Genomic DNA, 22,511 nt, shown 5'->3' on the forward strand with positions numbered 1-22,511 from the left:
TGTAGCTGTGGTTGGAGCCTTTGTGTTGCTTGGACTACTTAGCATTCGTGTTACCTCGGTTCTCCTCTTCGTCTGCTCTGCTCTCCCCGCCAGCGAGCTGCGGGGGCGCTGGGACACAGCGTGTGTCCTGCTGACCTTCGCGTCCTTCCTGGTGCCCAGCGCCGGGCCTTGTGCAGGGCAGGTGCTCGGCACAGCCTGGCGAGGGCGTGGGGAGTGGGTGGTGCCTGAACCTCCAGGTGCTGCCTGGCGCGCGTGCGCACCCTGAGCAGGCCCTTGTTGAGTGCATGTCTCCTCTTTTTAAACCTCCAGAGGTACAGCCTCATAAACTGACAGTTTCCCTGTGTGTTACATACGAACGTAGTTGTGAGGAATGTTAATTGTATTTTGAGGTAAATGTAAGCAGTTGGACTTGGATTTGTTTTTCCCTTTCTTTTACTTATTTGACGTGTTACTTATCTACTGCCGCATAACAATCCATCCCAAAACCTAGTGGCAGGTAGCACAACTCTTTGTACGCGCCCAGTGTCACAGGTTGGTAGTTTGGGAAGGGCCCTGCCGGGGCGGCTTCTCTGTTGTCCGTGTGGCGGTGCCGGCACACTCACGAGTGTGGCGAGTTGGTGCGTGGCCGAGGGGTGGCCTTCTCCCTTCCCGGTGGCTTGCCGGGACGTCTGGGGCAAGTGGGCCGTGTGTCTCTTGTCATCAGGCAGGCCAGCCTCTGCTTCACACGGCAGCTGAATTCCAGCCATCATCAGAGGGGGCGAGCTCCGCGCACACGCACTCTCCAGGCCTCTACCGTGTCCCCGGGGCCACAGGAAGTCACACGGCCAAGCCCGGAGTCAGTGTGAGGGGTACTGCACAGGGTGTGGACTCAGTGAGGTCCGTCTCCTGGGGGTAGAGGCGTTCCGACTGTATTCAAAGACTGCCTTGAGTATTCACGGTAGCCACAAAGACAGTGACGTTAATAATAATAAACTGTCTTCTAGGGACTTAATCTTGAGTTATGCAGTTTTAAAACATTTTATCTCTAATCTGTACAGCAACTCACAAGACAAGAATTTGAGTCCCTGATTTATCAGTGAGAAAATAGAAGTTCAAGTATGCTAAGTAACTTGCCCAGTGTCCCACATCTAGGATGTGGCTTAAAACTGTCCCGTAGTTCATGAGTGGGTTACCCTGGGGCTGTGTTTCTGGAGTCCAGGGACCAGAGGCCCAGCAGCCGCTGGATGCAGGCAGACGGGACTTCTGTCAGCGCCCCGTGAGGGACCCCTCCCACTTATGTCACCACAGTGTCCTACACGACCCTCTGGCTTTATTTCCTGTTGTGACCCCAAGAGCCCTTGTCACTTGGTGGCTGCCTCTTTCCTGACCAGCGGACGTGGGTGTTGTGACTTCCCGGCCCTTCTTCCTGCTGCTCTGTGCCCTCCGGCTTCCCCCACGGTGTCTTCCCTACGTTCCCTCTCTCAGACGATCTGCCTCTGCTCTGACCCCCGGAGAACTTGCTGATTTAAATCAGCCAGTTCAGCACCGGACGTCTTTGGCCTTGTGTTGTTACCATGATTATTTTACATCTTACGGCTCTTCTTTTTGTAACTGCCTAGAAAGCAAGGTCTATCTTATACTTTCTCTGGCTTTTCCTGCCCAACCCTCCAAACAGGGTAGATTCTTACTGTGTACTTACTGATGAATTTTATATGTGACATATAGTGTCATCTATACATGTGGGGATTAGAAGTGGCACCTGTCAAGACAGGAATTCCACTTGAGTCTGTTTTCTTATAAGAGACAGTGGTTGCCAGAGGTTTCATAGTAGTTTGAATCCAAGCATTACATGGCCCTAATGATCTGTTTTGATAATGGGTAAACCCTTTCTGTTAGCTGAAAAGTACACATACACACAGATAAGGTTTTCATACTTGTACTTGTTGCTTCTCCTGTCTTAAATAACAGATAAAAAGCCGGGAGCCATCATCAACCGTTGCAACTCTGAAAGCAAGAGTAGTGCCGCAGAGCAGACACCAGCACCAGCGCAGATCATCTCCTCCACCTCTTCAGCCAGGAGAGTGAGTAGTTTGGAATTAGTTTGGATATTTCCCACTATTGCAGTAACGTACAGTTAGAAAGGCCCTAAAGGTACATTCATGCTTTTTTTTTTCTTTAAATTGAGTATAGTTGATTTACGATGTTGGGTTAGTTTCAGGTATACAGCAAAGTGATTTGGTTATACATACATATGTATCTTTTTTTTTCCACATTTTTTTTCCTTTATAGGTTATTACAAAGTACTTAGTAGAGTTCCCTATGCTGTACGGTACAGTAGGTCCATGTTGTTTATCTATTTTGTATATAGTGGTGTGTATCTCTTAATCCCAAACTCCTAATTTCCCCCCCCTCCTTTCCCCTTTGGGAACCATAAGTTTGTTTTCTATGTCTGTGAGTCTGTTTCTGTTTCATAAATAAGCTCATTTGTATCCTTTTTTTTAGATTCCACATATGAGTGATATCGTATGGTATTTGTCTTTCTCTGTCTCACTCACTTCACTTAGTATGATAATCTCTCTAGGTCCATCCATGTTGCTGCAAATGGCATGATTTCACTCTTTTTTATGGCTGAGTAATACTCTGTTGTATATATGTACCACATCTTTATATTCCTGCCTTAGTCAGCTCAGCTGCCATAACAAAATACCACAAACAGGGTGGCTTTAAATAGAAACTTATGTCTTACGGTCTGGAGGCTGGAACTCCAAGATCAAGGTGCTGGCGGGTTCAGTTCATGGTGAGGGCGCTCTTCCTGGCTCTCAGACAACCACCTGGTCTCCAAGTATAATCACACTGGGGGTTAGGGCTTCAGTACGTGGATTTGGAAGAGTGGACACAATGTTTGTGTCCATGACTTTGCCCACAGTATATTTTAAAAAAGTATAAAGCCATCACCAAACAAATTTGGCTACAGTGTGTTTAGATGACACAGGCCCTAGTAAACCGGGACCAAGGAAGTGTTGTCAGTTGCCTATTTTCTTCGTATCTGAAGTCGAGGTGAGCGTATGTGAAGCTCAGTTGGGCTGGGAAGATAGCCAGCATCCAGCCTCGATTGTTCTGATGACTGCTCTTCTTCTTTTACTTCTCATGTTCCATTTGACTTTCCTGAGTTAAGTCCTTATAGTGGATGATGAGTGGAGAGCAGAGGTTGAAAGCACTTGCTGAAATACGTGAGTGCCTCCGGCAGCCTCCCCAGGCCGCTCAGAAGCCGCCGGCTCCTCGCCGGTGATGCCGCGGCTCCTCAGCGTGTGGGATTGATGTTGAGGAGAGCGGGCCCGAGCTCTTTAGAGTGCAGCTCTTGGACAGCTCTGTACTTCTGCAGATCCTAACTTACTGATCTTCCCAGAGCCTCGTGAATGTGCAGGTGGCATTCTGGTGTCCTTGTGGAGACGAGGCAGCAGAGGCTCAGCTGCATGCTGGCTCCTGGGAGCGTCCAGTGTCTCAGTCCTGCGCACTCCCCCTGCTTTGCGCGTGACTAAATCGCCTGCTTTTTTAAGAGGAAAAGTCCTAAATTAAAAAAGATACAAACGCACACCCATACTTATTCTACTTTGCTAAAAGAATGCTGGGAAAGACATTTCTCCCCTCAGAACCAGGGTGGCTTATAAAGAGCTGACAGGATTGATTCTCTGAAGCTGGAAGGCGTACGTAAATATATCCATTCAGATGATCGGGTAAAAGAGAAAAATCTAAGCATGGTTTTACATTTCTATTGCGTTTTCACTATGCCAGGCGGTAGAGGTGGCCTGGTTCTGGAGAAGGACCGACGCTTCTAGCAGAGCCCCCCACGGCCCAGGAAGAGGCCTACGGCTGATGGTCTGTAGACCAGATGTGCCCCAGCCTGGTCTTCAGGCTGACACTAGTCTGTGATGTTTTCTGTGGTTTATAGCAGGATGAGATGGTTAAGGATAGTGGAAGCTTTCCATGAAGCTTTCTTTTCTAATGTTAAAATTACTTCTCTCTCTCTCTTTTTTTTAATGAAATGATGGTACCGGAAATGGTAATCCATTTCTGAAAGCTGTTCTGGCAAAATTTTAAAACTGGCAACTGTGTGACTTGTACCATTTTTTTTTCTTTTTTAATTTTGCTGCTCGCTGAAATCTGAAATGCTTAGAACTGCTGCCCTTGGTCAAATAAACCATTGTCTTGAAATAAGCAGTTAGAATTTGAGTGGAGTGGCCTTTAGCATCTGTGTGCATGTTACCTTCCATCAGCTTGCCGCAGTCTCATCACAGGACCTTGAAACGTAGCGACACCTTGGCCCGCCCTGTGTTTCCCAGTGTCCACGTGTTATAAGAGGGGTAAGCTCTTTGCCAGGGTTGCAGATGGGCACGTTGAGGCCTGGAGAGGTGAGGTGTCCTGTCCCCAGGCACACAGCGGACAGGAGGGGGCGTGTCATCAGGCCTGGGTCAGCACTCAGCCTGCTGTCGTACTCCTCCAGCAGCTCTGCCAGGTGGGAGCTTCTTAGGCTGTCTCTGGCCCAAGAGAAAGGGAGCCCTGCGCGTGCCTGGCCTGCCGCGTGCTTCTCCCTGCTCCGCCCCACATCGCCCCACGGAGCTCAGCTGGGGACGGAAAGACCCAACAGGACCTTCCTTTCCTTTGCTTCGTCCCTCGTAGTTCTCCGGCCTTTTCAACAAGCCGGAAGAGCCCAGAGATGAGTCTCCGTCTTCGTGGAGGCTGGGCCTCAGGAAGACCGGCAGCCAGAACGTGCTGGGCGAGGCGGCCAGGTCCAGGGAGGCCCTGCGGGACCGGGGCGCGTCCATCCACCGCTCGGCCTCCAGCCCCCGCATCTCCACTGTGCTGGACACCAGAGAAAAGGTGCAGTTTCCCTCTGTGACAGTGCAACCTCGGGAACAAAGGAAAACATTTTCTAGTCCCTAATTTGATTCTGGAAGTACAGAGTCTTTAAAAGGAGACAGGCACGTTGATTAATCATGTAGCTCTTTGCTTGCTATTACTTGCTTGGCCAAGAAAGAAAGAGACCCCTTTTCCTTTTGGCATATACCTTCTGCTCATTCTTCCTTACCCTCCTTACCTGGGGCAAAATAGTGGGTCAGAAGCATGAAGATTTGGATACGGCCTAAAAGGTCCCTCTGAACCGGTAACAGTATTTATTCTTTTTACGTTTAGAAGCAGAGCTCCTCGCTTGGGCTCTCAGTCCTGATAGGTCCCTCTGAACCGGTAACAGTATTTATTCCCTTTACGTTTAGAAGCAGAGCTCCTCGCTTGGGCTCTCAGTCCTGATAGGTCTCTCTGAACCGGTAACAGTATTTATTCCTTTTACGTTTAGAAGCAGAGCTCCTCGCTTGGGCTCTCAGTCCTGATAGGTCCCTCTGAACCGGTAACAGTATTTATTCCTTTTACGTTTAGAAGCAGAGCTCCTCGCTTGGGCTCTCAGTCCTGATAGGTCCCTCTGAACCGGTAACAGTATTTATTCTTTTACGTTTAGAAGCAGAGCTCCTCGCTTGGGCTCTCAGTCCTGATAGGTCCCTCTGAACCGGTAACAGTATTTATTCCTTTTACGTTTAGAAGCAGAGCTCCTCGCTTGGGCTCTCAGTCCTGATAGGTCCCTCTGAACCGGTAACAGTATTTATTCTTTTTACGTTTAGAAGCAGAGTCCCTCGCTCGGGCTCTCAGTCCTGATGAGGCCCAGGCAGAGTAGCACTTAGAAAAACAAATTTTAGCGTCTCATTGTTTCATTAATTGATGTATGATCCGGCTGCCTTCTCATCTACCGTTCATCCAGAAGGAGCACGTTTCTGTGTCTTCACTCTGGGTTCCAGAGTTCACGGGGCTCGCTTGGTGCACCTCTCTGGGGCTGGGTCTCCTTTAACCACAGACCCCTCACTCGGTCCTGGGTTTCCGGAGACACTCGGGCCCGAGGTGTGTGGGCTGGATTAGCTCTGGGGCCCATTTGTACCTGAGGCTGCATTTCGAGGAAAAGAACTTGAGAGCGCAGTTGCTGTCTGTGGCCTTTCAGAAGCTCCCTGTCTCTGCAGGGCTGCTGCTTGGTGTGACTGGTGCTGCTCTTTCCTGTTCGATGGCCCTGACTTTTCCCATGAGAACTATTTCCCTACATGTTGGTTTTTAATGGAGGAGAGTTGGGAATGAGCCTTTGAATGCTAACCTTTTTTAATACCACTCAAACTGGAATTGGTATTGAATCTGGAAGTAAGATTATATAGGTATATTAAGTTCTGCTTTTTTACCCAAAATGTTTTACACTGTGTCAGAACTCTGCCTTCCCTGTGCGTTCCTTGTTTTGATTTTACAGGAGCGAGAAAGCAGAAGCTCTTTCAGCGCACTGGGGCCGCGGAGGCTGAGCGCCGCCAGCGACCTGGAGGAGAAGGAGAACAGGTACTCCGCACCGGGGCCCCACGGCCGCCCTCCCACCCCGGAGCCCTAGCCCTCCGCCCGCGCCTTGCCGGTGCTGGGCCGTCAGCTCGACTCTCCCGTGTGGGTTCGCTTTAGTCCACAGCTGGCTCTGTGCACATGGGGTCTGTGTCCACCGGAGGCTCAGGCGCTCCTCGTGCCAGGACAGGGCCTGTCCCCTGGGGAACACTAAAAATGTGGTTATTTAATTGAACTGATCAACTTCTAATTTGTAAGTAAAGTCTTCCTCATCAGTTAAAATGAATATGGGAATGTTGAGGTATCGCTGCATCTCAGAGCAGAGCCTGGGCTAGAGCCTTGCTTCTCAAGGTGCGGTCCTCCAGCCAGCAGCACCGGGGCCACTGGAAGCCCGTTAGCAATGCAGAGTCTCAGTCCCGCCCAGACCTGCTGAAGTAGATGGGCGCTTGCACAAAGTCCCCTCGGTGGTTGAAAGGCGCATTAAAGCTTCGGAAGGACTGCCCTGGGGGACCTCCCCGGGTTACCAGCTGTGGTTAGGAAGAGGTGCCAGGGCCGCTCCTGGCCGTCGCCCATGTAGGAAGCTGAGGAGGCTCCTTCACTTGCACGCACGTCCTCTCTGCCTCCCCCGTCCTGCCTCTGCTTACTTTGAGCGGCCCTGCCAGGCTTTCTAACTGAGGAACGAAGTGACCCCTCCTTATGAAAGGGCTCCAGATCCGCACCACAAGCAGTTGGTACCTACTGAGATGGGTTGGCTTTGAAGTTGCTAAAAGGAGGCAGACACGAAGCCTTAACCAGTCCCCCGTCTGTGCGGGGAGACAGGTGTATGAACACCTATCTCTCGAAAAGGGCCCTGTTGCTGTCTCTGCAGCCACATGCGCTCCGCCTGCCCGGCCCCCCACCTCCCAGTTTATGCCGTGCCCTGGACAGAGGGCGGGGCCAGTGTTTTGTTTTGTGTCCGTCCTGCATCCACAGAGAGTCGGCTGCTCACCTGGTGCGGAGTGGCCCCCCCGCCCGCCAGCTGCGGAGGGACGGAGCGGAGGGGAGCGAATCTCTGCAGATGGCCGCCCCTTCCACCTACGTGACAACCTACCTGAAAAGGTACCAGGCTCCAAGGCTGGGAGGTGGTTTCCTTCACTCTGGCCGTGGGCAGATGGGCAGTAAATTGCATGCCTTTTTATACCCAGTTAGCACGACAGAAACGAATCAAGAACTGAATTGCTTTTAGATTTTTTGGGAGTGACATCTTAAGTAATTTTAAATCAAAGTTAATTTCTTTCCCTAACTGAATCAGAGTAAGCTAATTCCAAGTTCTCCCCACAGACAGATCTGAATATATACTCCGTCCTTTCAGTCCTGTAAAATCTTCAGCCAGATATGACTTTGGGTAGACTCTGAGCAGGACTGAATTTAAGTCGCCCTTGCCCGGTAGCCAGCTCTCCTTCCTCAGCTCAAGTCACGCTTTGGGGGGAGGGAGGGAGGGGCCTGTAGGGTGTAGCGGGGGCAGGATGGGGACAGATGTTAATTGCATTAAAAAAAATTTCATATTGAAGCCTGTTAATTTAGGGACTTGAGTTGTTTTTTTTTTTTTTATGACTTTAATGGCCCTCAGATCCATCAAGATATGAAACTCGCAAGTCTGGTGCAGAGAAGGTACCTGGGTTTCCTTCCCCTTTTCTCACCTGTATACCCCTTTCTGCAGTTATCTTCTTTGCCATGTACCAGCCAGCAAGCAAGGCACCTTTGCCAGAGCCATTAAGCTATAAGACACACTCAATTAATATTTCCATTTGAACTTCGCTGCTGATGTGGTGGAATCTGATTCTCATTGCTTCCTCTGAATTCTTTCTTCACTTGTACTCTCTCAACCAAACCCCTCCAACTGCCTCATCATGCCACAGCTTTCATCAGTAGGTTTTTAGGTGATTCTTGGCTACCCTAGGCACAGGCTTTGGCCACAGACTGTGTGTTTGGGATCAAAACCTGTTTTCACTTGATAGGAATAATCTCGTCAACCAGTTAATGTTGGAATGTGGGGACTGTGCCATAAATCAAACAGCCACTGTCACCTTTTAACGCCCTTCAGTTCTGCAGATACGTCCTGTAAGAGAGGGCTCAACTTTGAAAGGGAGCAAGTACAATTCATTGATGCCACTGAAGCTTCGTCCTACAGCCTCAGTGTTTTTGGCTTTAATGAGGCTGTTGCCTGTTTGTCTTTGAGGGTGAGGCCTTAGTCTGAATAGATAACTTATTACTCCTTATAGCTGGATCCAAGCTGAAACCAGGACCAAGAAAACTTCTCTAAGAAAAGAATGTTCTAGAACTTAGGAAAGATGAAGGTGGCATCTTCATCTTCATCTTTAATGTTCAGGCCTGGTGTTGTTTTGTGGTAGGGTTGGTGGCTTTCTGGATCCAAGTCATCAGCAGATGGATGGAGTGAGTAGTGTTTGGTTTCATAGATGTCGTTTGGCATAATCATGGTGAACAGAGGAGAGGGGACACTCCTCTTTAGGGTGGGAAGCGTGCTTAATTATGTGAGCATGTTTGAGAAAATTTCTACAGCTTGCTCTATACCTTGGACTTCCAAAGCTTTTCTTCTGTAATCCTAAAGCACTTTTTTATTTTACAAATCTTATTTTATGATCTTTCACAAGGAAAGAATCATACACAATCACTGTTTCAAACAGAAAGTGTGGATAGACATTTGTCATTCTTGGACTATGCCAAACCTCAGAAACTTTCCATTTTCAGTCTCCTTATTTTTTAGGCAGAAATTCCTTTTATAACAGCCCAGTAAAATGCATCTTTTGTCGAAGAAGTCTTCCTGGCTTTTTTGGGTCACCCCCGCCTCAAGTGTTTCATTACTATTATAGTCAAGAAGTTTTTTAAAAAATTCTAATCCAAATAATTTTTTGCCGCAGTTGAGATGGTTCCTACCTGTCTTCAGCTGAGACAGGGGAAAGCTGTCCTCTGTTGCCTGTACAGTATTACTTGCTAGACCTAAGCCTTGAAATCCTCCCAAGGCGTTTTGGCCTCTGTCCTCTTCTCTACTCTTTAATCCTGAGTCCCTGCTCCAAACCCTCTGCAGATTCTCGGGCTCACTTTAGCTTTCGCAGTGTTGCTTCTGTCTCTGGGAAGCAGCTGGGGTTGCGTGACTTTGTCGGGGGTGTTGGAGTTCTTCTTCCCAGCGCGCTGCCTCTGCCGCCCGTCTTCCCCTCCCCCAGCCCCACTCCACCCGTGCGCTCCGCTCCCTCCTTCCTGTTGCTCTTCATCTCTCCTCCTCCCCGCGCCTTCCCTCTGTGGGGTGATGGTCAGAGGCCTGCGTGCTGCCTGGGGCCCCGCTCGAGCTGGGCTGGGCCCCTCCGCTTCCCAGCTGTCGTGCCCTCTCTCCATCCACCTCCTTTAAGCGCGTAGTCTGGGTGGGGAGGTGGTGCTGGGCGGGGGGCGAGCAGCGTGTCCTGAAGGAAGTGACCGTGTGCTGTTTTGCAGTGCGTCCTGTGGTGGACGTAGTGGCCCCTCAAGCCCCTACCTCTCAGCCAATCACAACCCACCTCCTGCTGCCTCACTCATTACCATTGGTTCCTCCAGCTCTGGGGCGGCAGGTGGCAGCCCGCCGCCTGCTCCCCCGCTCCACTCAGTGCAGACACTGCTGCATCTGTGCACCACGCAGGTAAGGCTGCTGGGGGCCGCTGGAGTCACATCTGGAGGCTCCAGCCAGGAGACTCCGGACTCCTGGAGAGTGTCCCTGCGTCAGTGAGGACGCTTTTGCTCTGACCTGTGTCGGCCAGGCAGCAGCTGCTCGTCAGGTAACCGTAGGGCAGGCTTAGGCCTTGCCTCCTGGTAGCTCTCCCAGCTGGGTTACAACGTAAGGGCCTGGCTATTGTGCTAAATCGCGTGTTACGAACAGCCCACATGTCATTTATGCTAATTTCCCAGGAAGTATCAGGAGGGATCTCTTCTGTTTACTCTTTTTGGAAGATGGCATTCAACCCAAATCGAAAGGGACGCTAATTCTTGTCCCGGAAGCCTCCTACAGCCCCCTTCTGAGAATTTCCAGCAGTGAGTGTTTTTCCGGCACCCGCTGCGGGAAGGAGGAGATGTGTGTTTGTCTCCACTCTGTTGCCGGCTGACACCTTCTTGGTTTCTAGCTCATCCGAGGGGTGGCACGGGCAGAGTGTCATGTGAACCTGGGGCAGAACTTCAGCTGTGGTTGTGAATGTGGTCAGAGATATTTTCCTTTGGGTGCAGCACAGGGGCTCCTCCACTGGGTCTTGTTTCTACAGCTGACACAAAGAAAATGAAAAATGTCGTCGAGGCCAGTGTAGCAGCAAGGACACGGCTGGTGGTGGTACCCGACTGGTGCCTGACTGGTCGCTGGGTTTCTTTTCCTGACAAAAGTGGGGCTCATTTGTTTGGCCAGGTGGGGTGGCTTATGATGGACTGCTTCTAACAGTGCTGTATGATTATTTATACATTTACTAGGCCCCATAACAATCCATTTTGCACAGGCATGGTTAACGTTAGCCCCACAGATGGAGACACTGAAGCACAGAGAGGCTACTGATTAATTCAGAACGAGGCCTGGGAAAGAATGGTAATGGCCACCCTTTGTTGAACCCCAGCGTGTGCCAGGCATGGGGCTCGTACCGTACAGTATTACATCAGGACTTGCTTTACTCACACATAACAGTGTATCCAAATAATACTGACTAGGTTTATTTTAAAGGTTTATTTTTTTTCTCTCAGTTAAGACAGTCCAGAAATAGGCAGTGCTGGCACATAGCTCCAGAGCCACCAAAGGGTCTGTGTTCCTTCTGTCTTTCCGCTTCACAATGTTTAGATCGTGGCTTCCATTTCCATGGGTTGCCTAATGGTCCAAAATAGCTGCCAGCGTTCTAGCCATCATGGCTGTATTCTAGGCAGGGAGGAGGAGGAAAGGGGGAAGTATGCGAAGAGGGAATGCCTCTGAACTGAGAATTTCCCCGGACGCACTGATCTTCTGCTCGTGTCTCCCTGGCCACCTCTAGCGACCCGGGAGACTTTGAAAAGTGTGGATTTTTAGCTAGGCGCATTGATGCCTTGAATGATAGGGTCCTGTTAGTAAGGAGGGAAAGGAACGTGAACATGGGTGAGGCAGCTGGCTGTGTTACATATGGTCCTAAAGAGCCCTCCAGTGTATGGAACATTATCCTCATTTTATGGATGAGGAAGCTGAGACCAAAAATGTAATGATCTGCCCGAGGTCGCTCGGCCAGGAGGGAACAACCACGGCAGGATTGGAGCCTAGATTTGTGCGTTTGGGGGCTCTTTTCTTTTTCACTATTTTCTTTCCACTGAGTTTATCTTTTATTGTGGGTACTATACTGAGTGTTCCACAGACATTTGATTTAATCATCACAAGATCCCTGCACTTCAAGGCAGCATTATCCCCATTTTACAGGGAAGAGATCGGAGAGGTTACACTCAGCCCCAGGTGGTTCCAGAGCCTCTGATCCCTGCTCTGGAGCTTCCTCTGTTCGGATCCTAACAACCTCCTTGTAAAATTATATATTTCACGATAATAGTAAGAATCCTGCTCTGTAATTTGACACATAAAATCCTTGGCATTTCTCCAGCGCAAGAAATTGCAGAGACCCAAGCGTGTTATTAAGCTAAAAGGAATTCCATGTAAGGTTTCGATAAGTGTAACGAGTTTATAGCTTTGTTCCTGGCTGATTTTATTAGTGCTTCCTATAGGCTCATACATCTTGTAAGTCTGAGGAATTATTTGCCTTCATTTTTTGAATTAAAAAACGAATGTGAAATTTCACCTTTTTTCTGAGCTATTAATTGCTTCTGGAGAAGTGGCTTGTATTTTTTAGATACCACTTCAAAACTGTTCTAATTTTATACTGGCATCTAGGTACCATACATATTTAGGTTTTTATGATCTGATTAATTCTTTCAAGCTTATTATGATAATGTGATTATTTGAAAATGAGCTTATAGCTACTTAGAAGCATTCTGGTAATTCTAAGTAGGTGCAAAAACCAGATTTCTAGCATTCATTATTTTCATTTCTTTCTCCATCTTTGTGAGTATCAATTTTGGATCTCTGTTACCCCAGCAACAAGCTGTGACATCACAAATGATAGCTTTTTGGGTGGAAAGCCAATGGTTGATCTCAACTCTTTGTTAAGAAACAAAGGTCTTGTTTTCATGTAAATGAATGTAATTGTACAGCTTGCTGTTGGAAAGTCTGTAGTTAAGGTTGCGTGTAGAATCCTGTTAGTTTTGGTTTCAGTCTCTCCTGTCTGCAGTTACGAATACGGACAATCAGGCGTTTGGTTCCGTGGAAAGAGAGCAGTTGCTAAGCTAGGTGAGGTTGTGGAGTGTCTGTCGAGTGTGTCTGGGTGATCCAGGAGGACGGCCGTCCGCTGTGAGGCCACCGCAGGCACTCACTGCCCGGGACTGAAGGGCAGTGACGTGATCGTAAGTGACTTCAGTGTCTGTTGTGTGTGTGTGGAGACCAGATGGTGCTCAGGACTCATTCAGAGCTCTCTCGCATGTGTCACTATCTTGCCTTGTGCCATAGCTAATCAAAAACCAATTTTTTTCTAATCTCAAGTAAAAAATATTTTCCGTAAAACATAACTGCTTGGGCAGAAGATATCAGACGGAAAGCGTAATCACTGTTCTAAGATTTAAGAGCTCAGAATGAAGAAAGCAGACCAACCCCAGACAAATGCTGAGCGAGCAGATGCTCTGGGTAAACCCACCTCGAAGCTCTGCCTCTGCCACTGCGTTGTCGTGTGCGTGCCTGACCGTGCTCTTTCTGCTTGTGTCCTTTTGATTTCAGGCCTCCTTACAAATCCCAGGCTGACTCCGCAGCGGAGAGAACAGTAGACGGTGTCTCTTGCGGCACCCCGCTCTGTGTGATCACGAATCGCCCCCCACCTAGCACTGCCAATGGGGTTGCAGCTGCTGCTCTGCTCTCCACTCCTGGAACGGACTCCTCTGTGGAAGCCAGGGAGAGGAGGAGGTGTGTTACGACTGATGTCACTTGTGGGGTTCTGCCTTGAGGTAGTAGGTAGCGGGGTGGGCGTGAAGTGTTTTCCCCAGCCGCACGTGCTTCTGTGAAAACGAGTCTTCATGTTACAGCTTGGGTTTTCTCTTTTGCCTCTGGGAGATTTTTGGTGGAGATCTTAATTCTTTCTGATTATTTAACGTAGGTACTTCTTCTGTTATGGATCTGTGGGCATTTCTTCTTTCTGTTTGTCTTACGAGAGAGATGGCTGTCAGGCACTGTTTCCCCCTTTTGTGACGGAGCAGCCGGGCAGAGAGAAGCGTCTTTGGTTTGGCTCTGGTGGCCCACGACGACTGCTGGCAGCAGAGAAGAGCAGTGGTATGATAAAAGGCTCAGAGAAACGGAGCTAGGATGTGCAGTTTTGATGAATTGGAAGTGGACGGTACATGGTGATACTGTAGAGGGACGGTGGCCAGCTGTTCTGCAGGCTCCTCGGAGGGGTGGTGGGAGCAGCCGCGAGCGGACCTCAGAGAGACCTAAGGCAGCAGCTAAGAGAACCTTCTGAGCGTGACCATGGAAGGTGTGACCAAGGAGAGCAGGCCATTTTCTTCCACTAGAAGGAGTGGTAAAAATAGAATGCATTCCATTTGGGAGTTTCAGATCGACATAAAGACTGAAGCCATAATTATCCCTTTTTTAAGACTAGAAAAAGAGGTCAAATCTTACCAAAATTTAGATTTCACTTTGACTTCATTTTATTTTGAATATCCAAAGGAAGGAGGTGTATATTTCCGAGTGTCTATGTGTGTAACAAGGCAGCGTGTCGTTTCAGCTACAAGGTACAATGAGTTAAACTTTTTAGACGTTCGTTTATTATAAAGATAGCTCTAAGACATGCATCTTGAGAAGAAACAGAAGGAAGATATTAAGTTGAAAAAGAGTGTTTTTCTTCCTTTCCTCCCTTTCTTTTTTCATTTCCTTACGTAAAACTTGAAGAAATTCCATTTTCTGGGCTAAGAGATTGCAGAGCTAACAGTTGTCATCTTTTAATAGGCTTACAGCCAGGAAAGTTTTAATAAATCAATCTTCAGTATTTAATGTCTATGTATTTCATAGCTCAGACGTTACTTAGATACTGTTAGTTTCATCTAGAAACTAAATGCGAAAGCAATCTTTCATTAGCTGGGGAAAAAAACTCCCTTTAAAAACTCCTCCTGAGCTGAGACAAGTGAAATGAGTCAAGTTCATCATCAAGATCATGGTCCCGGGAAGGATGCGTAAACCAGGTTCTTTATCAAACTGCATTATTAAATACTTAGTTGCATGAACCATTATTTAGAGAAATCTAGAGAAACGATTACTGTCTTCTGGGAATTTTATAACCTGTGATCGATAACCTGTTACAGATTGTGATTTTTGTTTTAGAAGTTTTATTCAAGCCACAGATATTTATTGAGTACCAGCCGTGTGCCACATGTTTTATAGAACTAGGATGTATTTCCTCAAGGAGCAGCAAATGTAAGAATAAAAGAATTAGGTCAAGATAGTAATGAATTGTAATATGAATGTGGTATATCAAGATGAGTGCACTTTAGGGATGGCACAAAATAGGTATAGATATTCGTTAGATAAATAATAATTATTAGATAATAAAATAAATAGCTGGCACAAGATAAATAGCTGGGAGGGTATTAGATAAAGAGCTGTTGGACTCAGTCACTTGATCTGTAGCAGCGTCTATTCCTTCCAGAATTTGCTGAGCACCTGCTGTTGCCAAGTACTGTGACAAGCCCAGACCGCACAGCCATGAGCTGATGAGTGTGGTCTGAGCCGCTGCGAAGTGTATACGCTAGTGAAGAGGAATGAGGGTAATTGCACTTGTGATAGATGCTGTGCGTGGTGCTTTACAGAAGGACACAGCCAGGTGAGGGGGAGGGGCGGGCGTTCCAGGCAGAGCAGACAGCCACCGCGGAGACACCAAGGAGGGGGACGGTGCTCGATCCTTCGGAGAAGCTGGAAGGAGACATGGTGGCTGGAGTGTAGAGAGTGAGGGACAGAGCCGTCTGCGGTGAGGCCCGCGGCGCAGGCAGGGCTCCGTGATGCAGTCTCACCCCCAGCGAGGAGGTTGTGGGTTTATGTGCCGAGAACCATGGTGAGAGTTTTTTGAACCGCTTTGCAGAGATGTGCTTCACGCAGCATGTAATTCACCAGTTCAACGCAGCCATCCCCACAGTCAATTTTAGAGCATTTTCATCACCTTAAAAAGAAACCCCGTAGCCTTTAGCTGTCGCCACCCCGTCTCCCCCTGCCCCCGAGGCCTAAGCAACCACTCATCTACTTTTTGTTTCTGTCAAGTTGCGTGCTCTGGAGATTTCATCCAAATGGACTCAGTATGTGGTCTTCTGTGACTGGCTCCTTTCCCTCAGCGGCGTGTTTTCAAGATTCATCTGTGTTGTGGCGTGCGTCAGTACTTTATTCTTTTCGTGGCCGGATACTGTTTCGTTACGTGGATATACTGCATTTTGTGTGCCATTCATAGGGTGGGGGACATTTGAGTTGTCTCCACCTTTCAGCTATTTGAAGAATGTTGTTATAAACATTCATGTACAAGTTTTTGTGTGAACATATGTTTTCATTTCTCTTGGGTGTGTACCTAGGAGTAGAATTTCTCGGTCATCTGTCAGTAGAAGATTTGAGACCAAAAAAAAAAGTTGACGTGACTTACATTTTTAAAAATTCTGCCTTTTAAACTCTGGTTGCAGTATTACATACGAAGTGGACAGGGGAAGAATGGACAGGAATGGATGTGAGGTGACCAGTTAGGAGACCCCTGCAGAGGAGCGAGCGTGAAGAAGACCAGTAGCTGGCACTGAGGTAGTCGTTGGAGGAGACGGAAAAGAGTGAATGTGCTCAACGTTTGTTTAGGAGGCGGTTCCAGCAGCACGGCAGACAGGCCCACAGGGCCCTGTTCCTATTATAAACAGACGAAAGAGTGGCTCAGTTCAGAAGAATGAAAGAGAACTCCCAGCTGACAAAAATGAAGAGACCCCAGAAGCCAGAATGGTCTGAGCGGCCCAGGGTGGAATGAGACCTGGAGTCTGGAGGCTCTGGTTTAGTGCCGTGTGTGGATGTAGGACGCGTGGCTGTGGACCTGACTAGGCTTGGATCCACCACCAAGAACCTGAGTAGAGCTGGAATTCTCAAAGGGCTGCCCAGTTCTTTGCCCACGGTCCAAAGATGTGTCAAGAGTCCAGGCAGGTTTTTTTCTTAAGAATATATATAGGGACTTCCCTGGTGGCACGGTGGTTAAGAACCCGCCTGCCAATGCAGGGGACACGGGTTTGAGCCCTGGTCCAGGAAGATCCCACATGCCACGGAGCAGCTGAGCCCGTGCGCCACAACGACTGAGCCTGCGCTCTAGAGCCCGTGAGCCACAGCTACTGAGCCTGCACGCCAAAGCTACTGAAGCCCACGTGCCTAGAGCCCGTGCTCCGCAACAAGAGAAGCCACCACAATGAGAAGCCCGCACGCCTCAACGAAGAGTAGGCCCCGCTCGCCGCAACTAGAGAAAGACCGTGCGCAGCAACAAAAACCGAACACAACCCCAAAATTAATCAATCAATCCACTTCTTACCTAAAAAAAAAAAAAAAAGACTGTATATATTTTTTAAAGAATATGTTTATATATTCTTTCTGAGATTCTTCTCCATTATAGGTTATTACAAGATATTGAATACAGTTTCCTGTGTTATACAGTAGTCTTTGTTGTCAGAAAAATCTTTTATGGGATATTTTTACTACCCATATAGTTTGGAAATCCCAAGCCAAGAATTTAACATAGGAAGTAGGTCTGTACTCTTAAAATTTTGGGGCCATCATGGCACAAACAAATTCAAAGATACCTTGAAGATAAACACATCTTCAACCTGGGGTCCAAGGGATTTCTGTACAACAGTCCCCACCAGAGACAAACTCACACAGAACACCGTGAACACTGGCGAGGGAGAGGCACCACGAGGGAGAGCTCCCGGGGCAGGGTCTAGATACTCAGGATGCAGATGAGCGGCAGACAGAAACCTCAGACCGTGACTTCAGTTGGTGATGTCGACGAAAATTAGTCAGTTGATCTCAGAAAGAAGCGGAGAATTTTATTTGAGCCAGATTTGAGGATTATAACCCGGAAGAACATCTCAGCGAGCTCCAGGAACTGTTCCTCCCGTTAGAGGTCACAGCACAGTAGCGTAAGTTCTTGAGACGCAAGGCTGTACGCGAAATGACGTCTTACTGACAGGTCACACAAGCCACGTCTGAGCGTCATCGTGGCCCCATCAAGAAGGAAGGTTATGTTTAAGGCGCTGTCTCGTTGGTGCTGGGAGAACACTGCTCTTCGTGGCTGAGCGGGTGTTCCTGCCGACGGAGGTTAGGTCGATGTAAAGTGCAGGTACGCCCTGCACGGTAAGGGGGAGAGCGGGGCCAGAGGGCAGAGCAGATGGGCTTATGTTTGAATTGTTCTTGTCTTGCCATAAGATAGGAACTTGATTTCACAGTAACAACAGTTCGAAGTGACCAGCTGTACTAAAGCTAGAGCGAGCGTCTAGAGGAGCAGTGAGGTCAGTGCGTCAGGAGTGGCTGTTGAGACAGAAGATGTTGCAGCCGCACCGCGGTATCCGGTAGAGAGCTGCTACGGGAACCTGCGTGTGTAAGGCGTCTAATAGCCGTCTAGGGAGAGGCTGCCGTGTGCCCGGCGCGGGGGCGTTACGGGTCCAAGGTCAGGGAAAAGCTAGCGCGTGTCCGTGTGGAAGGCAGCTCAGAAGCTGCAGCACAGTGTCCGATGTGGGAACAGAGCGGGTCTGGAGTAGAGGGGCAGCGAAGGGGCCGCAGAGGAGGTGCCTGGGCTTGAGTTTTGAGAGGCTGGTCGTAACAGGAGGGTGGTATTTTAGAGGGACCTGAGAAATTCGGGGACAAGTTCACTGTGCCTGGCACTGGGAGGAGGGCAAGGCCAGTGCAGCGTTTCCGCAGGTGTCTTGTGTGAAGTAGATTTAGATGCAGAAAAAAAGTGTTCTGTGGCCCAGCGAATTTGTGAAACGACGGCTTAAACACAGGTAAACACAGGTTGCTCCAAAACCTGGGGATCGCTCCTCTCCAGGGCGTGGGGCTGGTTAGAATTTGCACAGTTGCCAAATTTCTGTGTCCATCGATTAGTTTTGTTTTTTCACAGAAACCTGACTGGTACTCCATTGGGAATACTTTGGAAATCGTGGCGCTAGAGAGAGGCGGGCAGGAACCACATGGTGTAGTTTCTGTCTGTGCTGTGCTGAGAAACTTGAACTTCTTCTCTCAGAGCTGTGGACTGGAGTGCTTTCAGCCGGGGAATGGCTTGATCGAATAAAACGTCATTTAAGCCTTTACAGAATTAAAGCTGTTCAGTTTCTCCTTCAGACAAACACACGCTGAAAGAAAACAAGCACATGTTTTGAAAACAGCTAAATTTCCCTTCTGAAAGAGCATGCTGGGTACTAATTCTTCTCGTGAAGCTGCAGCTTGCTCTGTAACCAGCTCCTTGTGGAAGCATTTTGGCTCTTGCTGGGAAATGGAGGCCTGGAGCCTGTGTTGACAGGTCCCGTTGGAAACAATTAGCGTCAGGCAAATGGGTCTTGAAACTGGCCGTAGCAAGCCCTGACCAGCAGAAAAGTCATCTCAGAAAGAATCCCTGTTTGCAGGGTAACTAGAGCTCGTGCATTGGGGTGTGGGTCTTCCCATGGAACCGGCGCACCTGACTTTCCCTTTCTGAGCTGGGTTTGTTCGAAGAGGGGGGAGTGGGCGCGTGTAGCACTGGCGGGGGGTGGGGTGCGGCTCTCCGGAAGGGGGGGGGGCCCTTCACTCAGCCTGTGAACTACACATATGATTACAGACGCGTCAGGAGGCAGGGCTGGATACAGTGGTCATTATGATACCAAACCGTGATCAACACGGAAAGGTGATCAACACGGAAAGGTGAACACTAGACTTTTCTGAGGGATGATGGGTAATTTTTATTTTATTTTTATTTTTTTCCTGTATTTTCCAAAGTTCCAGAGTGATGAAGAATTGCCATTGTAATGGGGGTGGGGGGGGCAGATGAGCTTGAAAAAAAATTAATCCTGTGGACAACAGTCTCTATTATGATGTAAGTCTGTGAAGATGGCCACAGTCATTGAAGAGTAGACACAGGAGTCAAGCGAGTCAAGATAATTTATGCAGGATTCTAGATAATGTGTGATTTTGTTACATAAGCTCAGGGCAGGACCTCTGAAAGTTTATTACTTTTGAGAAGGGCACAACCTTGGATTTACAAAGTTCCTTTTTAAAATTTTGTTTCTTTTTCTTTGTTTTTTTTTTTTGCTGAAAAGCTCCCCTGTGAGCAATGTGTTCCTTTTACCTGATGGGAAGGAAGAGGCGTTATGCCCCTGTTTTGCAGATGGAGATGCCGAGGCCCTGAGAGCCTGGAGTGATTCGCCTGATGTCACACCTTGAGTCAGGCGCAGTGGAGACCATAACTCAGGCCTCTTTTTCCTTTGCATTGAACTCACTAACCATTTCTTCTTTTGGATTAAAAAGTTTTGGTCCAGGGGCCAGTCCGTCTCCATCAGTGCCTGGAGCGCGGCAGCCTCTGCCTTCATGGCACTCTGATCACTGCATCCCATCTTGGGGTTGCTCCTGAGGACGGTAGAAACCACCAGCGTCCTCCGATTGTGAAGGGGTTGACTGGGTTGGCGGACGACAGGGTGGAGAGGGCACATGGCATGCAACTGGCAGAAGGCGACAGGGTGTCAGGGCAGGCAGCAGCTGTCGCAGGGCGTGGTGGCTGCCTTCATTCCGAAAGCCCCAGGTTTTCCTTAGCAACAGTGTCAACAACTCCCGGGGCTAATATTGGAGTCTGCGGGCTCCCGCCTTTGATCCTCTCGCCCCAGCCCTGAATTTTACACCTTCTTTTTTATTGGTGCCCTTTCTTTTCTTGTAGAAATGGCCAAAACAGTTTTTCTCTACAAGAAGCTAAAGTTATTTGTCTTTCCCAGGTAGCTCACATGCAACTTGCTTTGTTTGGTCTGTTTATGGCCGAGTCATACATACCACACGTGTCGACCTTCTTGAATCCTTTGGGGTCTTTATAAGCTGGGTAGTTATTCCACTAAGTGAAGCTGTCAGCAGATTAATTTGGCATCGTCTTTGGAATGTCAGAAATTTAAACCAAGTAATTAAACACTGAGTCATGGTTTTTTAAAGTTGTTTGACTCATCTCCCTGTCTCCAAGCTGAAGTCAGACAGTTGTCAATTCAAGGAGGCGTTCTAGAGAAGAGGTTCCCAAGCTCCTCCAGCCTCTCTCAGTTCTTGTTCTGAAGTGAGTGTTTTCTTTCCCTGAGGGACCGCAGCAGTGCTGAACTTACCAGGCTTTTCTCTGCTGGTGTAACTAGTTCTCTGTCTTCCTAACCAGGAGCAGGAAGAGTGAAGTGTGCGTAGCAGTCGGTACATTCTCTTAAGTATCGCCGCGCTGGAGGTTTCTGGGCTGCTTGTACGATTAGTACTGTGTTAGCTCATTAGCTGTTAAAGATTACGCTTGCTTGACTCCTTTCTCGCTGTAGTTAGGAAGACGGTTTCTGCTGTTTTGTCACCGAGCACGTGCCATGTCGTGCAGCGTTGGGTGGTGCTGATTCTGGGGGCCGCTTTTTTCACGTCCCACAAGCTCCGCCGTCGGGACATCTCATCATTGCCAGTTGTCATCCCCACACGTGTGTGAATTTGGTCATCGGTGCTCACGTTACTTCTACTGGGTTATGTGCATTGCTGGTACTAAATATGTCTAAATAAGTCTGAACGATCCCTTTCAATAGCTATTAAATTAAGTAACTTTTAAATGGTGATAAAAGAGCATGTGTGATTGACACCTGATTGGCACCTTTCTCAGGGGTAAAGTGCTGGTGTGTCCTGAAGTTGATGACGGGCCAGATCTGATGGCACTAGTTAGCCAGCGGGAAAGATGCTGTTGGTCTGTATTTAAAAACACCAAGTGCGAAGCGACTGTACTGCATGTGGGTTTTCTTTTTGGGGTGATCAGAATGCTTTAAAATTGATTATGGTGATAATTGCGTAGCCACTGATAATTACTGAAATAATTACTGATAATTACTGAAAGCCACTGAATGGTACACTTAAATGGGGATGTGAACTATATCTCAGTAAAGCTGTTTAAAAATAACACTCGGACCATTTCGCCCCACTCGGCAGTTCTGGAAAAGAAGACCTGGTTGGTGCCTGCTGAGAGTTACTACAGTAAGATGGAAGGGCCTGGAATTTAGAAGTCTTGTTATCTTTTTTCTGTATTTCTGTTGCTAAACACAGCTACTGAGACATGAACCTTCTTCATTTCCAGAGACAGTGGCGTTTGTCACACAGTTCCTCAGCACACCACCTAACAGTTCAGGAGTGGCGGCTTAAAAATGCCCCCTCCCCAGCCCCGGGGCTTCCCTGGTGGCGCAGTGGTTGAGACTCTGCCTGCCAAGGCAGGGGACACGGGTTAGCGCCCCGGTCCGGAAAGATCCCACATGCCGCCGAGCGGCTGGGCCCGTGAGCCATGGCCGCTGAGCCCACGCGTCCGGAGCCTGTGCTCCACCTCTGGCAGCTCTGCCCCAGCCCCCAGCCACGTCAGAGTACAGCCAGAAGTCACCGGACACCTGCTGCTCAAAGCTCTTATCAGCCATGCGTTTACAGTTAATCTCCTTCTGATAAAGTGGTTCTTTTTTCAGAGCTGTGAGTGTCGGTGACATGTGGGAGGGACCAAAATTTTGTGCCCTCACTCAAGCCCCCCCCATACGAGGTGATTTTCCCATGTTGGAAGAAGATGGTCGCTTGTGACCACCTCACAAAACGAGCTCTAGTGTTTACTAGGGCAGGACAGCCGGAGGAGTGGGCACTTTTGCAACAAACTGGGCTTCTGAGAAAGCTGCTGCATAGGTGTGTGGCTGGTGTGTCTGAGGTGCTTGACCTCTCACCTGTGATGGTTTGATCTGGCAGTGGAGTCCTTGCCGTTCCCGGTTTTATGGAAATGGGAGGCGCAGGAAGTTGATCTATGTGTTCTGGGTTT

At 48.6% G+C, this 22,511-nt stretch overlaps 1 protein-coding gene across 8 annotated transcripts in view; it reads left to right on the forward strand.

Moving 5' to 3' along the window:
• PPP1R12B (protein phosphatase 1 regulatory subunit 12B) overlaps window positions 1-22,511 on the forward strand; it is a 148,079-nt gene that overhangs the window by 18,870 nt on the left and 106,698 nt on the right. For 3 of the 8 annotated variants that reach the window (XM_024749641.1, XM_024749642.1, XM_024749643.1), the window contains exons 1-3: window positions 6,447-7,488; window positions 8,000-8,040; window positions 13,226-13,408. In XM_024749641.1, coding sequence (XP_024605409.1) covers window positions 7,087-7,488; window positions 8,000-8,040; window positions 13,226-13,408 — 626 coding nt within the window. In that variant the 5' untranslated portion in view covers window positions 6,447-7,086. Of the gene's footprint in view, window positions 1-1,947; window positions 2,061-4,656; window positions 4,858-6,313; window positions 6,397-6,446; window positions 7,489-7,999; window positions 8,041-9,876; window positions 9,955-12,280; window positions 13,409-22,511 lie in introns of those variants that run through there. The other 5 variants (XM_024749648.1, XM_024749647.1, XM_024749645.1 and 2 more) reach the window with 4 other exon arrangements.

Source organism: Neophocaena asiaeorientalis, unplaced genomic scaffold (genome assembly GCF_003031525.2).
Source record: "Neophocaena asiaeorientalis asiaeorientalis breed wild unplaced genomic scaffold, Neophocaena_asiaeorientalis_V1.1 scaffold44, whole genome shotgun sequence".
Taxonomy (NCBI): Eukaryota; Metazoa; Chordata; class Mammalia; order Artiodactyla; family Phocoenidae; genus Neophocaena; species Neophocaena asiaeorientalis.